This window comes from Falco naumanni, chromosome 1 (genome assembly GCF_017639655.2).
Source record: "Falco naumanni isolate bFalNau1 chromosome 1, bFalNau1.pat, whole genome shotgun sequence".
NCBI classification, from domain to species: domain Eukaryota; kingdom Metazoa; phylum Chordata; class Aves; order Falconiformes; family Falconidae; genus Falco; species Falco naumanni.
In genome coordinates, this window is record NC_054054.1 from 118849898 (window position 1) to 118871181 (window position 21284).

Genomic DNA, 21284 nt, shown 5'->3' on the forward strand with positions numbered 1-21284 from the left:
TGGGAGCTGCTCCCAACCCCTGGAGCATCCTTCCCTGCCTCTGCAGGGAGCTGCTGGGGGTGACATGGTGGTGGTGGGAGCGCCCGGGACTACCCCTCTGCTTGTGCCATGTCCCCACCCGGCTCTGTAGATGCCCCTGGGAAGGAAACACAAGTGGCTTTGGAGCCTCCCGGGTACAGGGTGGCGAGAGGAGCTGCACAGAAGCCGCAGGAATAGCTGAGCCCTCGCGAGGCCAGTTACGCCCAGGAGGAGCTGGGCTCTGCTCAAGCGGGGAAGAAGAGCAGCGCACACTCAGCTGCCAGCGCAGCCGGTGCAGACAGGGCAGCGGGTTTGGGTCTGGGGGCAGCGGGTTTGGGGAGCCCCACGGGGAGGGCAGGTTGGCTCAGGGCTGTGGGGCTGGGTGCGAGGGGGAGGCCGAGGCCAGGCTCTGTGCCCACAGCTGCGGGGCAGGGCTGTCACCCGGGATGCTGGGAGAAGGGGGCTGGAAGGGGACTCCGGAGAAGGGCGGTCTGGCCCCTGCACCGTGCCTGCTCATCCCCCCTGTCAGGCTGGAGCATCTCCAGGGACAGAGGTCCCCCTCCGCGCCCTGCCTAGGGCTCATCCTTCAGAGGGACCCACTCCGGGATGTCCCATCCCTCTTGCCCTAGGGACACAGCCCTCCCCAGCAGATGCCCAGCACGTGAGGAGCACCCTGTCACCTCCCCCGGGATCTGCTGGATCCCATGGGCACCAGGCACTGCAGCCGTCAGCCCCAGGGCTGCCTGGTTGCTCTGCAGGGGTCACAGCTCTTCCCAGGCTGGCCAGTCTCAACACAAAATAAGGGCTGAGCTCACTGCAGAGCCTAGCCTCGGCTTGTGTGTGCTTCGTGCCGGGAGAGCAGGATGTGACCCTTGGGATGAGGTAGGGTTATCCCTTGGCGGTGGCAGCTTTCACGGGGCTCTGGCAGGAGCAGCGGCTGGAGTTTGGAGGCAGATCTGGGCTCTCCTCTTGGGGACGCGGGGGACCAGGAACCCCAAAAGGCAATAAGGAATTCCCGGTCCTGGCTTCTCCTCCTCTCAGCACCCTGGTGGTAGCACTGCGGGAGCTGCTCTGTGCTTCCCCCGGGTAACGGTGCCACTGGCAGGGCTGCAAAGAGCTGGCAGCCCCCTGGTCCCTCGGTCCACTTATTTGCGTTGTTTTGCCAGGCACAACCGCGCAGGTCCTGGCTTTACCCGCCCTGGAAAGGGACGAGCCCCCAGCACCCCAACACTGACAGCCGAGTGCAGAGAACAGCCTGGCCAGGAAAAAGTATTCCGGCCTGTCGGAGCCAGCCGAGGGCTTTAAAGCGAGAAAGGGTGAATATGCTGGGGGGCCAGGTACCCAAACAAGCTGTCACTGCCCGAGGCTTCTGGAGGGGATTGAGGCACGGACTCCTGAGTCTGACCACAAGAGCCTTCGTTAGTCCCAATCCCACCTTATCTGTCCTCGTCACTGTCCACGCGCAACATACCAAACCATCCCTGGTCAGTCACTACTGATCACGCTCTTTTTCTTGGCTACAGACAAGGGGTTAAGCCCTAAGCTACACACCCCCCCGCACTCGGTGCGTTTCTGTGAGTTTCACGTTCTCAGCCAGCCGCCGAGACGCGGCACCGCGCACCCGCTGCGGCCTCGCTCCACGTCCCCTTTGCCTTCCCGGCCCGCAGCTCCTCCTTTCCCTCCCCCGCAGCCTTCCAGGCCCTTCACAGGCACCGTGCCCTCCGGCGCTCGCCATCGAGCCCTCTACAGCTTCTCCCCGGCGCGGGGAAAGCCCGTCCTGCGGGACGGGGCAGGTGGTTGAGCCCCGCCCCACACGCGCCCCCGCCCGCCCCCCGCCACGCGCCCCGCCACGCGCCCCCCCCACGCGCCCCCCGCGACTGTTGGGCTCGGCACCGTTTAAACGCGGGCGGAACCCGCAGCCCCGGCGCGGCCGGTGCGGGGCTCCCCGGTCCCGGCCGGCCTCGGCAGCCCCGCCGCTGCCCCAGAGCCGGGGGGCGCGTCTGCAGCCCCCAGCGAACAGGCGCCGCACCCCCGGGCCGCGAAGAAGCCAAAGCCGAACTGCCGGCTCGCTGCGAGCGCGGTGCTGAGAGGGGCTCCGCGCCCCGGCCCCGGCTGGCCCGGGCGGACCAGGTGAAGGCAGCAGCAGAAACGGCCCCGAACCCAGGGAGTGGGCAGCGGGGGGGACTCGAAGGGCTTTGCCCGAGGTGTCGCAGCCTGACATTTAGTCCTGCTAGCGGCAGGTGCGACAAACGGCCCCGCTCCGTGGGCTGCCGGGGCTGGGCTTTGGCTCTTCCCGGGGGTTTCCCTTGGTTTTGGAAAATTCTGCCTTCAGCCGAAGGCTTGCCGGGCAGCACCAGCCCGCCGGGGTGGGGGTGGGTGACACCGGGGCGCGGGGCTCTGAGGGCATCTCCCCGAGCTCTGGGGCTGCCGAAGCACCCCGGGGGAGGCACTGCGGCTCTGGTGCGCAGCACCCCGGGGTGGGTCTCGCTCAGTGGTGCTGGGGGCACCCAGACCCGGTCCTGCCCGCGTGCCAGAGAGCAGCTGCGCCTCGGGGAGCCCCAACCCCCTCTCTGCTCTTATTGCAGGACCTGCCCCGCGCCCTCCTTCCCCTTCACGTGCGCCCCGGGACTGCAAGAGCTGCCGACACACCGAGCCATGGCTGAGGGGTGGCTGAACAGCCTGCAGGCAGGCAAGGACGGAGGGCACACGGGCAGCGTGGGGGACTCGCATGATCTCAACGACAGCCTGACCAGCCTCATGTGGCTGTGTGACTTCTCCATCGTTGGGATCGCCCTGGACGAGTCCTCCTGCTGCCCCAGTGGCCCAGACCCGCACAACGGTCACAAGGTCCCCAGCTTTGCCCCACCGTGCTCACCCACGACCTCTGACACGGCCTGCGTGGGCATGTCACACACCCCTTGCCCTGCCAGCCACCCTGTGGCCGTGCACCCGCAGCTCGCGGGGGACATTGACTACAAGACCAACCCGCACGTCAAGCCACCCTATTCCTATGCCACCCTCATCCGCATGGCAATGGAGGCCAGCAAGAAGCTCAAAATCAGCGTGTCCGACATCTACAAGTGGATCATGGACAACTTCTGCTACTTCCGACACGCTGATCCCACCTGGCAGGTAGGAAGGAGATCTGGAGACCTCTTGCCGTCTCCCTTCTCCCCGCAGGGCTACGGAGGGCTTTCCGAGGCAAGGTCCCATGGGGATGCCCAAAATCTTCCCGCTGGTTGCCAAGTCCTAGCCTGAGCGCCGTGGCTCCTGCCATCGCTGGCTGGAGTAGACGGGAGGCAAGAAAAGGGCCAGTGACTCAGGGCAGGGGTGTCTCTGCTGGGCACGCACCCGGCATGTTTGGACGTTGCCATTTCTGCTTGCTTTTGCCCATTTCTGGTTGCCGAAAATGTGCTTTCCCACCAGTCTCCCTTGCACCCAGGTAGGTGCTGCGGCAGCACACAAGCATTCAGACGGATTCTTTTTCTCTTTTGGGTCTAGAGCTCCATCCGGCACAACCTCTCCTTGAATAAGTGCTTCGTCAAGGTGCCCCGGGAGAAAGGCGAGCCGGGGAAAGGCAGCTTCTGGAAGCTGGACCCCCAACACGCCGGCCAGCTCGAGAACGGTGCCGTCAAAAAGCGGAGGACGTCCCCCGTGCAGATCCACCCGGCCTTCACCAACGGGGCCCAGCCCGGAGCACCGTTTGCCACCAGCCCAGCTGCTCCGGCTTGCACCTCCAGCAGCATCCTCACTGTCAACACCGAATTGCAGCAGCTGCTGAAAGAGTTTGAAGAAGTCACCGGTGGCCACAACGGGAATGCGGTGGACGGCAAGGCAGGGCACAAGCGCAGGCACAGCTCGCCCAAGAGAACAGCCAAGGTGCCTCGGCTTTCCAGCTCGGCCTTGCTGACTCAGGAAGAGCAGACCGAGCTGGGGTCGCTGGAAGGTGACTTTGACTGGGAAGCCATTTTCAACACCAGCCTGGACGGAGACTTCTCTGCTTTGGGGGACCTGGACCTCATGCCTGCCATCAGCCCCGTAACACACAACCTGGACCTGGCGGTGCACGGGGACCACGTCGACTGTCCCCAGGGCCAGGAGCAGGTCCTCACTGAGTCCAACAAGAACATCCTGGACTTGGACGAAACCTTCATGGCCACTTCTTTCCTGCAGCACGCCTGGGATGAAGGGACAAATGATTACCTCTCCAACTGTGCCAACATGGAGCAGTGGTTTGACCTCAACGATGCCTCTCTACTAGCAGATGAGCATGGGCCAGGCTGAGAACCATCACGTTCAGTGCATGAAAGCATGCACTGGGGCTGGGACGCTGCCCTCCCCCGGTGGGATGCTTTGCCATGGGATGCCACCACATGGCTGGGGATGGTGTCCCTGGGGCCAGGGCAGGAGGGCCATGTCCCTGGGGGGGCTTTGGGGGTCGGCGTAGATGTTTATATCTGTATTGACAATGCTTCTTTTTGGTTTTGTTGGCTTTCTCTTGGTTTTGTTATGTTGTCTTGTTTTGGGGACTCTATAGGGATGCTGTAGGATTGCAGAGATACGTGTTCAATTTCACCTTTTTCATGTAAAGTATTGTAAATATTAAAAAAAAAAAAAAAACAAACCCTGAAGAAAACTCCTTTTTGCCTCCTTGTTTCCTTCCAGCAGCGCCTGGCTCCGTCTGACCCTCCCGACCTGGAGGTAGGGGACATCTCACCAGCCCGGCCCTGGCTGTACAGCCAGCCCCTGTACATGGATGCTATCACTCCCCCTCTGCAGCGCCACAGCAATTCCCCATGGGGAAACTGAGGCACAAGCCACCACCTGCGTGGCAATGGTTACACGCTGCCCGTGCGGCACAAGGGTGGCCGCGCTCAGTGTCCCAAGTCCTGGGAGCTGCTCCCAACCCCTGGAGCATCCTTCCCCGCCTCTGCAGGGAGCTGCTGGGGGTGACATGGTGGTGGTGGGAGCGCCCGGGACTACCCCTCTGCTTGTGCCATGTCCCCACCCGGCTCTGTAGATGCCCCTGGGAAGGAAACACAAGTGGCTTTGGAGCCTCCCGGGTACAGGGTGGCGAGAGGAGCTGCACAGAAGCCGCAGGAATAGCTGAGCCCTCGCGAGGCCAGTTACGCCCAGGAGGAGCTGGGCTCTGCTCAAGCGGGGAAGAAGAGCAGCGCACACTCAGCTGCCAGCGCAGCCGGTGCAGACAGGGCAGCGGGTTTGGGTCTGGGGGCAGCGGGTTTGGGGAGCCCCACGGGGAGGGCAGGTTGGCTCAGGGCTGTGGGGCTGGGTGCGAGGGAGGCCGGGGCCAGGCTCTGTGCCCACAGCTGTGGGGCAGGGCTGTCACCCGAGATGCTGGGAGAAGGGGGCTGGAGGGGGACTCCGGAGAAGGGCGGTCTGGCCCCTGCACCGTGCCTGCTCATCCCCCCTGTCAGGCTGGAGCATCTCCAGGGACAGAGATCCCCCTCCGCGCCCTGCCTGGGGCTCATCCTTCAGAGGGACCCACTCCGGGATGTCCCGTCCCTCTTGCCCTAGGGACACAGCCCTCCCCAGCAGATGCCCAGCACGTGAGGAGCACCCTGTCACCTCCCCCGGGATCTGCTGGATCCCATGGGCACCAGGCACTGCAGCCGTCAGCCCCAGGGCTGCCTGGTTGCTCTGCAGGGGTCACAGCTCTTCCCTGGCTGGCCAGTCTCAACACAAAATAAGGGCTGAGCTCACTGCAGAGCCTAGCCTCGGCTTGTGTGTGCTTCGTGCCGGGAGAGCAGGATGTGACCCTTGGGATGAGGTAGGGTTATCCCTTGGCGGTGGCAGCTTTCACGGGGCTCTGGCAGGAGCAGCGGCTGGAGTTTGGAGGCAGATCTGGGCTCTCCTCTTGGGGACGCGGGGGACCAGGAACCCCAAAAGGCAATAAGGAATTCCCGGTCCTGGCTTCTCCTCCTCTCAGCACCCTGGTGGTAGCACTGCGGGAGCTGCTCTGTGCTTCCCCCGGGTAACGGTGCCACTGGCAGGGCTGCAAAGAGCTGGCAGCCCCCTGGTCCCTCGGTCCACTTATTTGCGTTGTTTTGCCAGGCACAACCGCGCAGGTCCTGGTTTTACCCGCCCTGGAAAGGGACGAGCCCCCAGCACCCCAACACTGACAGCCGAGTGCAGAGAACAGCCTGGCCAGGAAAAAGTATTCCAGCCTGTCGGAGCCAGCTGAGGGGTTTAAAGCGAGAAAGGGTGAATATGCTGGGGGGCCAGGTACCCAAACAAGCTGTCACTGCCCGAGGCTTCTGGAGGGGATTGAGGCACGGACTCCTGAGTCTGACCACAAGAGCCTTCGTTAGTCCCAATCCCACCTTATCTGTCCTCGTCACTGTCCACGCGCAACATACCAAACCATCCCTGGTCAGTCACTACTGATCACGCTCTTTTTCTTGGCTACAGACAAGGGGTTAAGCCCTAAGCTACACCCCCCCCCGCACTCGGTGCGTTTCTGTGAGTTTCACGTTCTCAGCCAGCCGCCGAGACGCGGCACCGCGCACCCGCTGCGGCCTCGCTCCACGTCCCCTTTGCCTTCCCGGCCCGCAGCTCCTCCTTTCCCTCCCCCGCAGCCTTCCAGGCCCTTCACAGGCACCGTGCCCTCCGGCGCTCGCCATCGAGCCCTCTACAGCTTCTCCCCGGCGCGGGGAAAGCCCGTCCTGCGGGACGGGGCAGGTGGTTGAGCCCCGCCCCACACGCGCCCCCGCCCGCCCCCCGCCACGCGCCCCGCCACGCGCCCCCCCACGCGCCCCCCGCGACTGTTGGGCTCGGCACCGTTTAAACGCGGGCGGAACCCGCAGCCCCGGCGCGGCCGGTGCGGGGCTCCCCGGTCCCGGCCGGCCTCGGCAGCCCCGCCGCTGCCCCAGAGCCGGGGGGCGCGTCTGCAGCCCCCAGCGAACAGGCGCCGCACCCCCGGGCCGCGAAGAAGCCAAAGCCGAACTGCCGGCTCGCTGCGAGCGCGGTGCTGAGAGGGGCTCCGCGCCCCGGCCCCGGCTGGCCCGGGCGGACCAGGTGAAGGCAGCAGCAGAAACGGCCCCGAACCCAGGGAGTGGGCAGCGGGGGGGACTCGAAGGGCTTTGCCCGAGGTGTCGCAGCCTGACATTTAGTCCTGCTAGCGGCAGGTGCGACAAACGGCCCCGCTCCGTGGGCTGCCGGGGCTGGGCTTTGGCTCTTCCCGGGGGTTTCCCTTGGTTTTGGAAAATTCTGCCTTCAGCCGAAGGCTTGCCGGGCAGCACCAGCCCGCCGGGGTGGGGGTGGGTGACACCGGGGCGCGGGGCTCTGAGGGCATCTCCCCGAGCTCTGGGGCTGCCGAAGCACCCCGGGGGAGGCGCTGCGGCTCTGGTGCGCAGCACCCCGGGGTGGGTCTCGCTCAGTGGTGCTGGGGGCACCCAGACCCGGTCCTGCCCGCGTGCCAGAGAGCAGCTGCGCCTCGGGGAGCCCCAACCCCCTCTCTGCTCTTATTGCAGGACCTGCCCCGCGCCCTCCTTCCCCTTCACGTGCGCCCCGGGACTGCAAGAGCTGCCGACACACCGAGCCATGGCTGAGGGGTGGCTGAACAGCCTGCAGGCAGGCAAGGACGGAGGGCACACGGGCAGCGTGGGGGACTCGCATGATCTCAACGACAGCCTGACCAGCCTCATGTGGCTGTGTGACTTCTCCATCGTTGGGATCGCCCTGGACGAGTCCTCCTGCTGCCCCAGTGGCCCAGACCCGCACAACGGTCACAAGGTCCCCAGCTTTGCCCCACCGTGCTCACCCACGACCTCTGGCACGGCCTGCGTGGGCATGTCACACACCCCTTGCCCTGCCAGCCACCCTGTGGCCGTGCACCCGCAGCTCGCGGGGGACATTGACTACAAGACCAACCCGCACGTCAAGCCACCCTACTCCTATGCCACCCTCATCCGCATGGCAATGGAGGCCAGCAAGAAGCCCAAAATCAGCGTGTCCGACATCTACAAGTGGATCATGGACAACTTCTGCTACTTCCGACACGCTGATCCCACCTGGCAGGTAGGAAGGAGATCTGGAGACCTCTTGCCGTCTCCCTTCTCCCCACAGGGCTACGGAGGGCTTTCCGAGGCAAGGTCCCATGGGGATGCCCAAAATCTTCCCGCTGGTTGCCAAGTCCTAGCCTGAGCGCCGTGGCTCCTGCCATCGCTGGCTGGAGTAGACGGGAGGCAAGAAAAGGGCCAGTGACTCAGGGCAGGGGTGTCTCTGCTGGGCACGCACCCGGCATGTTTGGACGTTGCCATTTCTGCTTGCTTTTGCCCATTTCTGGTTGCCGAAAATGTGCTTTCCCACCAGTCTCCCTTGCACCCAGGTAGGTGCTGCGGCAGCACACAAGCATTCAGACGGATTCTTTTTCTCTTTTGGGTCTAGAGCTCCATCCGGCACAACCTCTCCTTGAATAAGTGCTTCGTCAAGGTGCCCCGGGAGAAAGGCGAGCCGGGGAAAGGCGGCTTCTGGAAGCTGGACCCCCAACACGCCGGCCAGCTCGAGAACGGTGCCGTCAAAAAGCGGAGGACGTCCCCCGTGCAGATCCACCCGGCCTTCACCAACGGGGCCCAGCCCGGAGCACCGTTTGCCACCAGCCCAGCTGCTCCGGCTTGCACCTCCAGCAGCATCCTCACTGTCAACACCGAATTGCAGCAGCTGCTGAAAGAGTTTGAAGAAGTCACCGGTGGCCACAACGGGAATGCGGTGGACGGCAAGGCAGGGCACAAGCGCAGGCACAGCTCGCCCAAGAGAACAGCCAAGGTGCCTCGGCTTTCCAGCTCGGCCTTGCTGACTCAGGAAGAGCAGACCGAGCTGGGGTCGCTGGAAGGTGACTTTGACTGGGAAGCCATTTTCAACACCAGCCTGGACGGAGACTTCTCTGCTTTGGGGGACCTGGACCTCATGCCTGCCATCAGCCCCGTAACACACAACCTGGACCTGGCGGTGCACGGGGACCACGTCGACTGTCCCCAGGGCCAGGAGCAGGTCCTCACTGAGTCCAACAAGAACATCCTGGACTTGGACGAAACCTTCATGGCCACTTCTTTCCTGCAGCACGCCTGGGATGAAGGGACAAATGATTACCTCTCCAACTGTGCCAACATGGAGCAGTGGTTTGACCTCAACGATGCCTCTCTACTAGCAGATGAGCATGGGCCAGGCTGAGAACCATCACGTTCAGTGCATGAAAGCATGCACTGGGGCTGGGACGCTGCCCTCCCCCGGTGGGATGCTTTGCCATGGGATGCCACCACATGGCTGGGGATGGTGTCCCTGGGGCCAGGGCAGGAGGGCCATGTCCCTGGGGGGGCTTTGGGGGTCGGCGTAGATGTTTATATCTGTATTGACAATGCTTCTTTTTGGTTTTGTTGGCTTTCTCTTGGTTTTGTTATGTTGTCTTGTTTTGGGGACTCTATAGGGATGCTGTAGGATTGCAGAGATACGTGTTCAATTTCACCTTTTTCATGTAAAGTATTGTAAATATTAAAAAAAAAAAAAAAACAAACCCTGAAGAAAACTCCTTTTTGCCTCCTTGTTTCCTTCCAGCAGCGCCTGGCTCCGTCTGACCCTCCCGACCTGGAGGTAGGGGACATCTCACCAGCCCGGCCCTGGCTGTACAGCCAGCCCCTGTACATGGATGCTACCACTCCCCCTCTGCAGCGCCACAGCAATTCCCCATGGGGAAACTGAGGCACAAGCCACCACCTGCGTGGCAATGGTTACACGCTGCCCGTGCGGCACAAGGGTGGCCGCGCTCAGTGTCCCAAGTCCTGGGAGCTGCTCCCAACCCCTGGAGCATCCTTCCCCGCCTCTGCAGGGAGCTGCTGGGGGTGACATGGTGGTGGTGGGAGCGCCCGGGACTACCCCTCTGCTTGTGCCATGTCCCCACCCGGCTCTGTAGATGCCCCTGGGAAGGAAACACAAGTGGCTTTGGAGCCTCCCGGGTACAGGGTGGCGAGAGGAGCTGCACAGAAGCCACAGGAATAGCTGAGCCCTCGCGAGGCCAGTTACGCCCAGGAGGAGCTGGGCTCTGCTCAAGCGGGGAAGAAGAGCAGCGCACACTCAGCTGCCAGCGCAGCCGGTGCAGACAGGGCAGCGGGTTTGGGTCTGGGGGCAGCGGGTTTGGGGAGCCCCACGGGGAGGGCAGGTTGGCTCAGGGCTGTGGGGCTGGGTGCGAGGGAGGCCGGGGCCAGGCTCTGTGCCCACAGCTGTGGGGCAGGGCTGTCACCCGAGATGCTGGGAGAAGGGGGCTGGAGGGGGACTCCGGAGAAGGGCGGTCTGGCCCCTGCACCGTGCCTGCTCATCCCCCCTGTCAGGCTGGAGCATCTCCAGGGACAGAGATCCCCCTCCGCGCCCTGCCTGGGGCTCATCCTTCAGAGGGACCCACTCCGGGATGTCCCGTCCCTCTTGCCCTAGGGACACAGCCCTCCCCAGCAGATGCCCAGCACGTGAGGAGCACCCTGTCACCTCCCCCGGGATCTGCTGGATCCCATGGCCACCAGGCACTGCAGCCGTCAGCCCCAGGGCTGCCTGGTTGCTCTGCAGGGGTCACAGCTCTTCCCAGGCTGGCCAGTCTCAACACAAAATAAGGGCTGAGCTCACTGCAGAGCCTAGCCTCGGCTTGTGTGTGCTTCGTGCCGGGAGAGCAGGATGTGACCCTTGGGATGAGGTAGGGTTATCCCTTGGCGGTGGCAGCTTTCACGGGGCTCTGGCAGCAGCAGCGGCTGGAGTTTGGAGGCAGATCTGGGCTCTCCTCTTGGGGACGCGGGGGACCAGGAACCCCAAAAGGCAATAAGGAATTCCCGGTCCTGGCTTCTCCTCCTCTCAGCACCCTGGTGGTAGCACTGCGGGAGCTGCTCTGTGCTTCCCCCGGGTAACGGTGCCACTGGCAGGGCTGCAAAGAGCTGGCAGCCCCCTGGTCCCTCGGTCCACTTATTTGCGTTGTTTTGCCAGGCACAACCGCGCAGGTCCTGGTTTTACCCGCCCTGGAAAGGGACGAGCCCCCAGCACCCCAACACTGACAGCCGAGTGCAGAGAACAGCCTGGCCAGGAAAAAGTATTCCAGCCTGTCGGAGCCAGCTGAGGGGTTTTAAAGCGAGAAAGGGTGAATATGCTGGGGGGCCAGGTACCCAAACAAGCTGTCACTGCCCGAGGCTTCTGGAGGGGATTGAGGCACGGACTCCTGAGTCTGACCACAAGAGCCTTCGTTAGTCCCAATCCCACCTTATCTGTCCTCGTCACTGTCCACGCGCAACATACCAAACCATCCCTGGTCAGTCACTACTGATCACGCTCTTTTTCTTGGCTACAGACAAGGGGTTAAGCCCTAAGCTACACCCCCCCCCGCACTCGGTGCGTTTCTGTGAGTTTCACGTTCTCAGCCAGCCGCCGAGACGCGGCACCGCGCACCCGCTGCGGCCTCGCTCCACGTCCCCTTTGCCTTCCCGGCCCGCAGCTCCTCCTTTCCCTCCCCCGCAGCCTTCCAGGCCCTTCACAGGCACCGTGCCCTCCGGCGCTCGCCATCGAGCCCTCTACAGCTTCTCCCCGGCGCGGGGAAAGCCCGTCCTGCGGGACGGGGCAGGTGGTTGAGCCCCGCCCCACACGCGCCCCCGCCCGCCCCCCGCCACGCGCCCCGCCACGCGCCCCCCCACGCGCCCCCCGCGACTGTTGGGCTCGGCACCGTTTAAACGCGGGCGGAACCCGCAGCCCCGGCGCGGCCGGTGCGGGGCTCCCCGGTCCCGGCCGGCCTCGGCAGCCCCGCCGCTGCCCCAGAGCCGGGGGGCGCGTCTGCAGCCCCCAGCGAACAGGCGCCGCACCCCCGGGCCGCGAAGAAGCCAAAGCCGAACTGCCGGCTCGCTGCGAGCGCGGTGCTGAGAGGGGCTCCGCGCCCCGGCCCCGGCTGGCCCGGGCGGACCAGGTGAAGGCAGCAGCAGAAACGGCCCCGAACCCAGGGAGTGGGCAGCGGGGGGGACTCGAAGGGCTTTGCCCGAGGTGTCGCAGCCTGACATTTAGTCCTGCTAGCGGCAGGTGCGACAAACGGCCCCGCTCCGTGGGCTGCCGGGGCTGGGCTTTGGCTCTTCCCGGGGGTTTCCCTTGGTTTTGGAAAATTCTGCCTTCAGCCGAAGGCTTGCCGGGCAGCACCAGCCCGCCGGGGTGGGGGTGGGTGACACCGGGGCGCGGGGCTCTGAGGGCATCTCCCCGAGCTCTGGGGCTGCCGAAGCACCCCGGGGGAGGCGCTGCGGCTCTGGTGCGCAGCACCCCGGGGTGGGTCTCGCTCAGTGGTGCTGGGGGCACCCAGACCCGGTCCTGCCCGCGTGCCAGAGAGCAGCTGCGCCTCGGGGAGCCCCAACCCCCTCTCTGCTCTTATTGCAGGACCTGCCCCGCGCCCTCCTTCCCCTTCACGTGCGCCCCGGGACTGCAAGAGCTGCCGACACACCGAGCCATGGCTGAGGGGTGGCTGAACAGCCTGCAGGCAGGCAAGGACGGAGGGCACACGGGCAGCGTGGGGGACTCGCATGATCTCAACGACAGCCTGACCAGCCTCATGTGGCTGTGTGACTTCTCCATCGTTGGGATCGCCCTGGACGAGTCCTCCTGCTGCCCCAGTGGCCCAGACCCGCACAACGGTCACAAGGTCCCCAGCTTTGCCCCACCGTGCTCACCCACGACCTCTGGCACGGCCTGCGTGGGCATGTCACACACCCCTTGCCCTGCCAGCCACCCTGTGGCCGTGCACCCGCAGCTCGCGGGGGACATTGACTACAAGACCAACCCGCACGTCAAGCCACCCTACTCCTATGCCACCCTCATCCGCATGGCAATGGAGGCCAGCAAGAAGCCCAAAATCAGCGTGTCCGACATCTACAAGTGGATCATGGACAACTTCTGCTACTTCCGACACGCTGATCCCACCTGGCAGGTAGGAAGGAGATCTGGAGACCTCTTGCCGTCTCCCTTCTCCCCGCAGGGCTACGGAGGGCTTTCCGAGGCAAGGTCCCATGGGGATGCCCAAAATCTTCCCGCTGGTTGCCAAGTCCTAGCCTGAGCGCCGTGGCTCCTGCCATCGCTGGCTGGAGTAGACGGGAGGCAAGAAAAGGGCCAGTGACTCAGGGCAGGGGTGTCTCTGCTGGGCACGCACCCGGCATGTTTGGACGTTGCCATTTCTGCTTGCTTTTGCCCATTTCTGGTTGCCGAAAATGTGCTTTCCCACCAGTCTCCCTTGCACCCAGGTAGGTGCTGCGGCAGCACACAAGCATTCAGACGGATTCTTTTTCTCTTTTGGGTCTAGAGCTCCATCCGGCACAACCTCTCCTTGAATAAGTGCTTCGTCAAGGTGCCCCGGGAGAAAGGCGAGCCGGGGAAAGGTGGCTTCTGGAAGCTGGACCCCCAACACGCCGGCCAGCTCGAGAACGGTGCCGTCAAAAAGCGGAGGACGTCCCCCGTGCAGATCCACCCGGCCTTCACCAACGGGGCCCAGCCCGGAGCACCGTTTGCCACCAGCCCAGCTGCTCCGGCTCGCACCTCCAGCAGCATCCTCACTGTCAACACCGAATTGCAGCAGCTGCTGAAAGAGTTTGAAGAAGTCACCGGTGGCCACAACGGGAATGCGGTGGACGGCAAGGCAGGGCACAAGCGCAGGCACAGCTCGCCCAAGAGAACAGCCAAGGTGCCTCGGCTTTCCAGCTCGGCCTTGCTGACTCAGGAAGAGCAGACCGAGCTGGGGTCGCTGGAAGGTGACTTTGACTGGGAAGCCATTTTCAACACCAGCCTGGACGGAGACTTCTCTGCTTTGGGGGACCTGGACCTCATGCCTGCCATCAGCCCCGTAACACACAACCTGGACCTGGCGGTGCACGGGGACCACGTCGACTGTCCCCAGGGCCAGGAGCAGGTCCTCACTGAGTCCAACAAGAACATCCTGGACTTGGACGAAACCTTCATGGCCACTTCTTTCCTGCAGCACGCCTGGGATGAAGGGACAAATGATTACCTCTCCAACTGTGCCAACATGGAGCAGTGGTTTGACCTCAACGATGCCTCTCTACTAGCAGATGAGCATGGGCCAGGCTGAGAACCATCACGTTCAGTGCATGAAAGCATGCACTGGGGCTGGGACGCTGCCCTCCCCCGGTGGGATGCTTTGCCATGGGATGCCACCACATGGCTGGGGATGGTGTCCCTGGGGCCGGGGCAGGAGGGCCATGTCCCTGGGGGGGCTTTGGGGGTCGGCGTAGATGTTTATATCTGTATTGACAATGCTTCTTTTTGGTTTTGTTGGCTTTCTCTTGGTTTTGTTATGTTGTCTTGTTTTGGGGACTCTATAGGGATGCTGTAGGATTGCAGAGATACGTGTTCAATTTCACCTTTTTCATGTAAAGTATTGTAAATATTAAAAAAAAAAAAAAAAACAAACCCTGAAGAAAACTCCTTTTTGCCTCCTTGTTTCCTTCCAGCAGCGCCTGGCTCCGTCTGACCCTCCCGACCTGGAGGTAGGGGACATCTCACCAGCCCGGCCCTGGCTGTACAGCCAGCCCCTGTACATGGATGCTACCACTCCCCCTCTGCAGCGCCACAGCAATTCCCCATGGGGAAACTGAGGCACAAGCCACCACCTGCGTGGCAATGGTTACACGCTGCCCGTGCGGCACAAGGGTGGCCGCGCTCAGTGTCCCAAGTCCTGGGAGCTGCTCCCAACCCCTGGAGCATCCTTCCCTGCCTCTGCAGGGAGCTGCTGGGGGTGACATGGTGGTGGTGGGAGCGCCCGGGACTACCCCTCTGCTTGTGCCATGTCCCCACCCGGCTCTGTAGATGCCCTGGGAAGGAAACACAAGTGGCTTTGGAGCCTCCCGGGTACAGGGTGGCAAGAGGAGCTGCACAGAAGCCGCAGGAATAGCTGAGCCCTCGCGAGGCCAGTTACGCCCAGGAGGAGCTGGGCTCTGCTCAAGCGGGGAAGAAGAGCAGCGCACACTCAGCTGCCAGCGCAGCCGGTGCAGACAGGGCAGCGGGTTTGGGTCTGGGGGCAGCGGGTTTGGGGAGCCCCACGGGGAGGGCAGGTTGGCTCAGGGCTGTGGGGCTGGGTGCGAGGGGGAGGCCGAGGCCAGGCTCTGTGCCCACAGTTGTGGGGCAGGGCTGTCACCCGGGATGCTGGGAGAAGGGGGCTGGAAGGGGACTCCGGAGAAGGGCGGTCTGGCCCCTGCACCGTGCCTGCTCATCCCCCCTGTCAGGCTGGAGCATCTCCAGGGACAGAGATCCCCCTCCGCGCCCTGCCTGGGGCTCATCCTTCAGAGGGACCCACTCCGGGATGTCCCGTCCCTCTTGCCCTAGGGACACAGCCCTCCCCAGCAGATGCCCAGCACGTGAGGAGCACCCTGTCACCTCCCCCGGGATCTGCTGGATCCCATGGGCACCAGGCACTGCAGCCGTCAGCCCCAGGGCTGCCTGGTTGCTCTGCAGGGGTCACAGCTCTTCCCAGGCTGGCCAGTCTCAACACAAAATAAGGGCTGAGCTCACTGCAGAGCCTAGCCTCGGCTTGTGTGTGCTTCGTGCCGGGAGAGCAGGATGTGACCCTTGGGATGAGGTAGGGTTATCCCTTGGCGGTGGCAGCTTTCACGGGGCTCTGGCAGGAGCAGCGGCTGGAGTTTGGAGGCAGATCTGGGCTCTCCTCTTGGGGACGCGGGGGACCAGGAACCCCAAAAGGCAATAAGGAATTCCCGGTCCTGGCTTCTCCTCCTCTCAGCACCCTGGTGGTAGCACTGCGGGAGCTGCTCTGTGCTTCCCCCGGGTAACGGTGCCACTGGCAGGGCTGCAAAGAGCTGGCAGCCCCCTGGTCCCTCGGTCCACTTATTTGCGTTGTTTTGCCAGGCACAACCGCGCAGGTCCTGGTTTTACCCGCCCTGGAAAGGGACGAGCCCCCAGCACCCCAACACTGACAGCCGAGTGCAGAGAACAGCCTGGCCAGGAAAAAGTATTCCGGCCTGTCGGAGCCAGCCGAGGGGTTTAAAGCGAGAAAGGGTGAATATGCTGGGGGGCCAGGTACCCAAACAAGCTGTCACTGCCCGAGGCTTCTGGAGGGGATTGAGGCACGGACTCCTGAGTCTGACCACAAGAGCCTTCGTTAGTCCCAATCCCACCTTATCTGTCCTCGTCACTGTCCACGCGCAACATACCAAACCATCCCTGGTCAGTCACTACTGATCACGCTCTTTTTCTTGGCTACAGACAAGGGGTTAAGCCCTAAGCTACACCCCCCCCCGCACTCGGTGCGTTTCTGTGAGTTTCACGTTCTCAGCCAGCCGCCGAGACGCGGCACCGCGCACCCGCTGCGGCCTCGCTCCACGTCCCCTTTGCCTTCCCGGCCCGCAGCTCCTCCTTTCCCTCCCCCGCAGCCTTCCAGGCCCTTCACAGGCACCGTGCCCTCCGGCGCTCGCCATCGAGCCCTCTACAGCTTCTCCCCGGCGCGGGGAAAGCCCGTCCTGCGGGACGGGGCAGGTGGTTGAGCCCCGCCCCACACGCGCCCCCGCCCGCCCCCCGCCACGCGCCCCGCCACGCGCCCCCCCACGCGCCCCCCGCGACTGTTGGGCTCGGCACCGTTTAAACGCGGGCGGAACCCGCAGCCCCGGCGCGGCCGGTGCGGGGCTCCCCGGTCCCGGCCGGCCTCGGCAGCCCCGCCGCTGCCCCAGAGCCGGGGGGCGCGTCTGCAGCCCCCAGCGAACAGGCGCCGCACCCCCGGGCCGCGAAGAAGCCAAAGCCGAACTGCCGGCTCGCTGCGAGCGCGGTGCTGAGAGGGGCTCCGCGCCCCGGCCCCGGCTGGCCCGGGCGGACCAGGTGAAGGCAGCAGCAGAAACGGCCCCGAACCCAGGGAGTGGGCAGCGGGGGGGACTCGAAGGGCTTTGCCCGAGGTGTCGCAGCCTGACATTTAGTCCTGCTAGCGGCAGGTGCGACAAACGGCCCCGCTCCGTGGGCTGCCGGGGCTGGGCTTTGGCTCTTCCCGGGGGGTTTCCCTTGGTTTTGGAAAATTCTGCCTTCAGCCGAAGGCTTGCCGGGCAGCACCAGCCCGCCGGGGTGGGGGTGGGTGACACCGGGGCGCGGGGCTCTGAGGGCATCTCCCCGAGCTCTGGGGCTGCCGAAGCACCCCGGGGGAGGCGCTGCGGCTCTGGTGCGCAGCACCCCGGGGTGGGTCTCGCTCAGTGGTGCTGGGGGCACCCAGACCCGGTCCTGCCCGCGTGCCAGAGAGCAGCTGCGCCTCGGGGAGCCCCAACCCCCTCTCTGCTCTTATTGCAGGACCTGCCCCGCGCCCTCCTTCCCCTTCACGTGCGCCCCGGGACTGCAAGAGCTGCCGACACACCGAGCCATGGCTGAGGGGTGGCTGAACAGCCTGCAGGCAGGCAAGGACGGAGGGCACACGGGCAGCGTGGGGGACTCGCATGATCTCAACGACAGCCTGACCAGCCTCATGTGGCTGTGTGACTTCTCCATCGTTGGGATCGCCCTGGACGAGTCCTCCTGCTGCCCCAGTGGCCCAGACCCGCACAACGGTCACAAGGTCCCCAGCTTTGCCCCACCGTGCTCACCCACGACCTCTGGCACGGCCTGCGTGGGCATGTCACACACCCCTTGCCCTGCCAGCCACCCTGTGGCCGTGCACCCGCAGCTCGCGGGGGACATTGACTACAAGACCAACCCGCACGTCAAGCCACCCTACTCCTATGCCACCCTCATCCGCATGGCAATGGAGGCCAGCAAGAAGCCCAAAATCAGCGTGTCCGACATCTACAAGTGGATCATGGACAACTTCTGCTACTTCCGACACGCTGATCCCACCTGGCAGGTAGGAAGGAGATCTGGAGACCTCTTGCCGTCTCCCTTCTCCCCGCAGGGCTACGGAGGGCTTTCCGAGGCAAGGTCCCATGGGGATGCCCAAAATCTTCCCGCTGGTTGCCAAGTCCTAGCCTGAGCGCCGTGGCTCCTGCCATCGCTGGCTGGAGTAGACGGGAGGCAAGAAAAGGGCCAGTGACTCAGGGCAGGGGTGTCTCTGCTGGGCACGCACCCGGCATGTTTGGACGTTGCCATTTCTGCTTGCTTTTGCCCATTTCTGGTTGCCGAAAATGTGCTTTCCCACCAGTCTCCCTTGCACCCAGGTAGGTGCTGCGGCAGCACACAAGCATTCAGACGGATTCTTTTTCTCTTTTGGGTCTAGAGCTCCATCCGGCACAACCTCTCCTTGAATAAGTGCTTCGTCAAGGTGCCCCGGGAGAAAGGCGAGCCGGGGAAAGGTGGCTTCTGGAAGCTGGACCCCCAACACGCCGGCCAGCTCGAGAACGGTGCCGTCAAAAAGCGGAGGACGTCCCCCGTGCAGATCCACCCGGCCTTCACCAACGGGGCCCAGCCCGGAGCACCGTTTGCCACCAGCCCAGCTGCTCCGGCTTGCACCTCCAGCAGCATCCTCACTGTCAACACCGAATTGCAGCAGCTGCTGAAAGAGTTTGAAGAAGTCACCGGTGGCCACAACGGGAATGCGGTGGACGGCAAGGCAGGGCACAAGCGCAGGCACAGCTCGCCCAAGAGAACAGCCAAGGTGCCTCGGCTTTCCAGCTCGGCCTTGCTGACTCAGGAAGAGCAGACCGAGCTGGGGTCGCTGGAAGGTGACTTTGACTGGGAAGCCATTTTCAACACCAGCCTGGACGGAGACTTCTCTGCTTTGGGGGACCTGGACCTCATGCCTGCCATCAGCCCCGTAACACACAACCTGGACCTGGCGGTGCACGGGGACCACGTCGACTGTCCCCAGGGCCAGGAGCAGGTCCTCACTGAGTCCAACAAGAACATCCTGGACTTGGACGAAACCTTCATGGCCACTTCTTTCCTGCAGCACGCCTGGGATGAAGGGACAAATGATTACCTCTCCAACTGTGCCAACATGGAGCAGTGGTTTGACCTCAACGATGCCTCTCTACTAGCAGATGAGCATGGGCCAGGCTGAGAACCATCACGTTCAGTGCATGAAAGCATGCACTGGGGCTGGGACGCTGCCCTCCCCCGGTGGGATGCTTTGCCATGGGATGCCACCACATGGCTGGGGATGGTGTCCCTGGGGCCGGGGCAGGAGGGCCATGTCCCTGGGGGGGCTTTGGGGGTCGGCGTAGATGTTTATATCTGTATTGACAATGCTTGGTTTTTTTGGTTTTGTTGGCTTTCTCTTGGTTTTGTTATGTTGTCTTGTTTTGGGGACTCTATAGGGATGCTGTAGGATTGCAGAGATACGTGTTCAATTTCACCTTTTTCATGTAAAGTATTGTAAATATTAAAAAAAAAAAAAAAAACAAACCCTGAAGAAAACTCCTTTTTGCCTCCTTGTTTCCTTCCAGCAGCGCCTGGCTCCGTCTGACCCTCCCGACCTGGAGGTAGGGGACGTCTCACCAGCCCGGCCCTGGCTGTACAGCCAGCCCCTGTACATGGATGCTACCACTCCCCCTCTGCAGCACCACAGCAATTCCCCATGGGGAAACTGAGGCACAAGCCACCACCTGCGTGGCAATGGTTACACGCTGCCCGTGCGGCACAAGGGTGGCCGCGCTCAGTGTCCCAAGTCCTGGGAGCTGCTCCCAACCCCTGGAGCATCCTTCCCCTGCCTCTGCAGGGAGCTGCTGGGGGTGACATGGTGGTGGTGGGAGCGCCCGGGACTACCCCTCTGCTTGTGCCATGTCCCCACCCGGCTCTGTAGATGCCCCTGGGAAGGAAACACAAGTGGCTTTGGAGCCTCCCGGGTACAGGGTGGCGAGAGGAGCTGCACAGAAGCCGCAGGAATAGCTGAGCCCTCGCGAGGCCAGTTACGCCCAGGAGGAGCTGGGCTCTGCTCAAGCGGGGAAGAAGAGCAGCGCACACCCAGCTGCCAGCACAGCCGGTGCAGACAGGGCAGCGGGTTTGGGTCTGGGGGCAGCGGGTTTGGGGAGCCCCACGGGGAGGGCAGGTTGGCTCAGGGCTGTGGGGCTGGGTGCGAGGGAGGCCGGGGCCAGGCTCTGTGCCCACAGCTGTGGGGCAGGGCTGTCACCCGGGATGCTGGGAGAAGGGGGCTGGAGGGGGACTCCGGAGAAGGGCGGTCTGGCCCCTGCACCGTGCCTGCTCATCCCCCCTGTCAGGCTGGAGCATCTCCAGGGACAGAGATCCCCCTCCGCGCCCTGCCTGGGGCTCATCCTTCAGAGGGACCCACTCCGGGATGTCCCGTCCCTCTTGCCCTAGGGACACAGCCCTCCCCAGCAGATGCCCAGCACGTGAGGAGCACCCTGTCACCTCCCCCGGGATCTGCTGGATCCCATGGCCACCAGACACTGCAGCCGCCAGCCCCAGGGCTGCCTGGTTGCTCTGCAGGGGTCACAGCTCTTCCCAGGCTGGCCAGTCTCAACACAAAATAAGGGCTGAGCTCACTGCAGAGCCTAGCCTCGGCTTGTGTGTGCTTCGTGCCGGGAGAGCAGGATGTGACCCTTGGGATGAGGTAGGGTTATCCCTTGGCGGTGGCAGCTTTCACGGGGCTCTGGCAGGAGCAGCGGCTGGAGTTTGGAGGCAGATCTGGGCTCTCCTCTTGGGGACGCGGGGGACCAGGAACCCCAAAAGGCAATAAGGAATTCCCGGTCCTGGCTTCTCCTCTCAGCACCCTGGTGGTAGCACTGCGGGAGCTGCTCTGTGCTGCTCCCGGGTAACGGTGCCACTGGCAGGGCTGCAAAGAGCTGGCAGCCCCCTGGTCCCTCGGTCCACTTATTTGCGTTGTTTTGCCAGGCACAACCGCGCAGGTCCTGGTTTTACCCGCCCTGGAAAGGGACGAGCCCCCAGCACCCCAACACTGACAGCCGAGTGCAGAGAACAGCCTGGCCAGGAAAAAGTATTCCGGCCTGTCGGAGCCAGCCGAGGGGTTTAAAGCGAGAAAGGGTGAATATGCTGGGGGGCCAGGTACCCAAACAAGCTGTCACTGCCCGAGGCTTCTGGAGGGGATTGAGGCACGGACTCCTGAGTCTGACCACAAGAGCCTTCGTTAGTCCCAATCCCACCTTATCTGTCCTCGTCACTGTCCACGCGCAACATACCAAACCATCCCTGGTCAGTCACTACTGATCACGCTCTTTTTCTTGGCTACAGACAAGGGGTTAAGCCCTAAGCTACACCCCCCCCCGCACTCGGTGCGTTTCTGTGAGTTTCACGTTCTCAGCCAGCCGCCGAGACGCGGCACCGCGCACCCCGCTGCGGCCTCGCTC

General features: G+C 63.7%; 4 protein-coding genes across 4 annotated transcripts; all 4 read left to right on the forward strand.

Annotated features, from left to right (window-relative positions):
* The first annotated feature begins 2670 nt into the window (after nt 1-2670).
* LOC121086382 (forkhead box protein J1-like) lies at nt 2671-4302 on the forward strand. The gene is made up of 2 exons (XM_040590107.1): nt 2671-3150; nt 3520-4302. Exons 1-2 carry the CDS (start codon nt 2674-2676, stop codon nt 4300-4302), a joined length of 1260 nt encoding a protein of 419 aa, XP_040446041.1. The 5' UTR covers nt 2671-2673.
* A 3273-nt stretch (nt 4303-7575) lies between these two features.
* LOC121086432 (forkhead box protein J1-like) lies at nt 7576-9207 on the forward strand. Its single transcript, XM_040590239.1, has 2 exons — nt 7576-8055; nt 8425-9207. Exons 1-2 carry the CDS (start codon nt 7579-7581, stop codon nt 9205-9207), a joined length of 1260 nt encoding a protein of 419 aa, XP_040446173.1. The 5' UTR covers nt 7576-7578.
* Nucleotides 9208-12481: 3274 nt separating this feature from the next.
* On the forward strand, nt 12482-14113 carry LOC121086487 (forkhead box protein J1-like). The gene is made up of 2 exons (XM_040590367.1): nt 12482-12961; nt 13331-14113. Exons 1-2 carry the CDS (start codon nt 12485-12487, stop codon nt 14111-14113), a joined length of 1260 nt encoding a protein of 419 aa, XP_040446301.1. The 5' UTR covers nt 12482-12484.
* A 3276-nt stretch (nt 14114-17389) lies between these two features.
* Nucleotides 17390-19021, forward strand: LOC121086548 (forkhead box protein J1-like). The gene is made up of 2 exons (XM_040590487.1): nt 17390-17869; nt 18239-19021. Exons 1-2 carry the CDS (start codon nt 17393-17395, stop codon nt 19019-19021), a joined length of 1260 nt encoding a protein of 419 aa, XP_040446421.1. The 5' UTR covers nt 17390-17392.
* The last annotated feature ends 2263 nt before the right edge of the window (nt 19022-21284 follow it).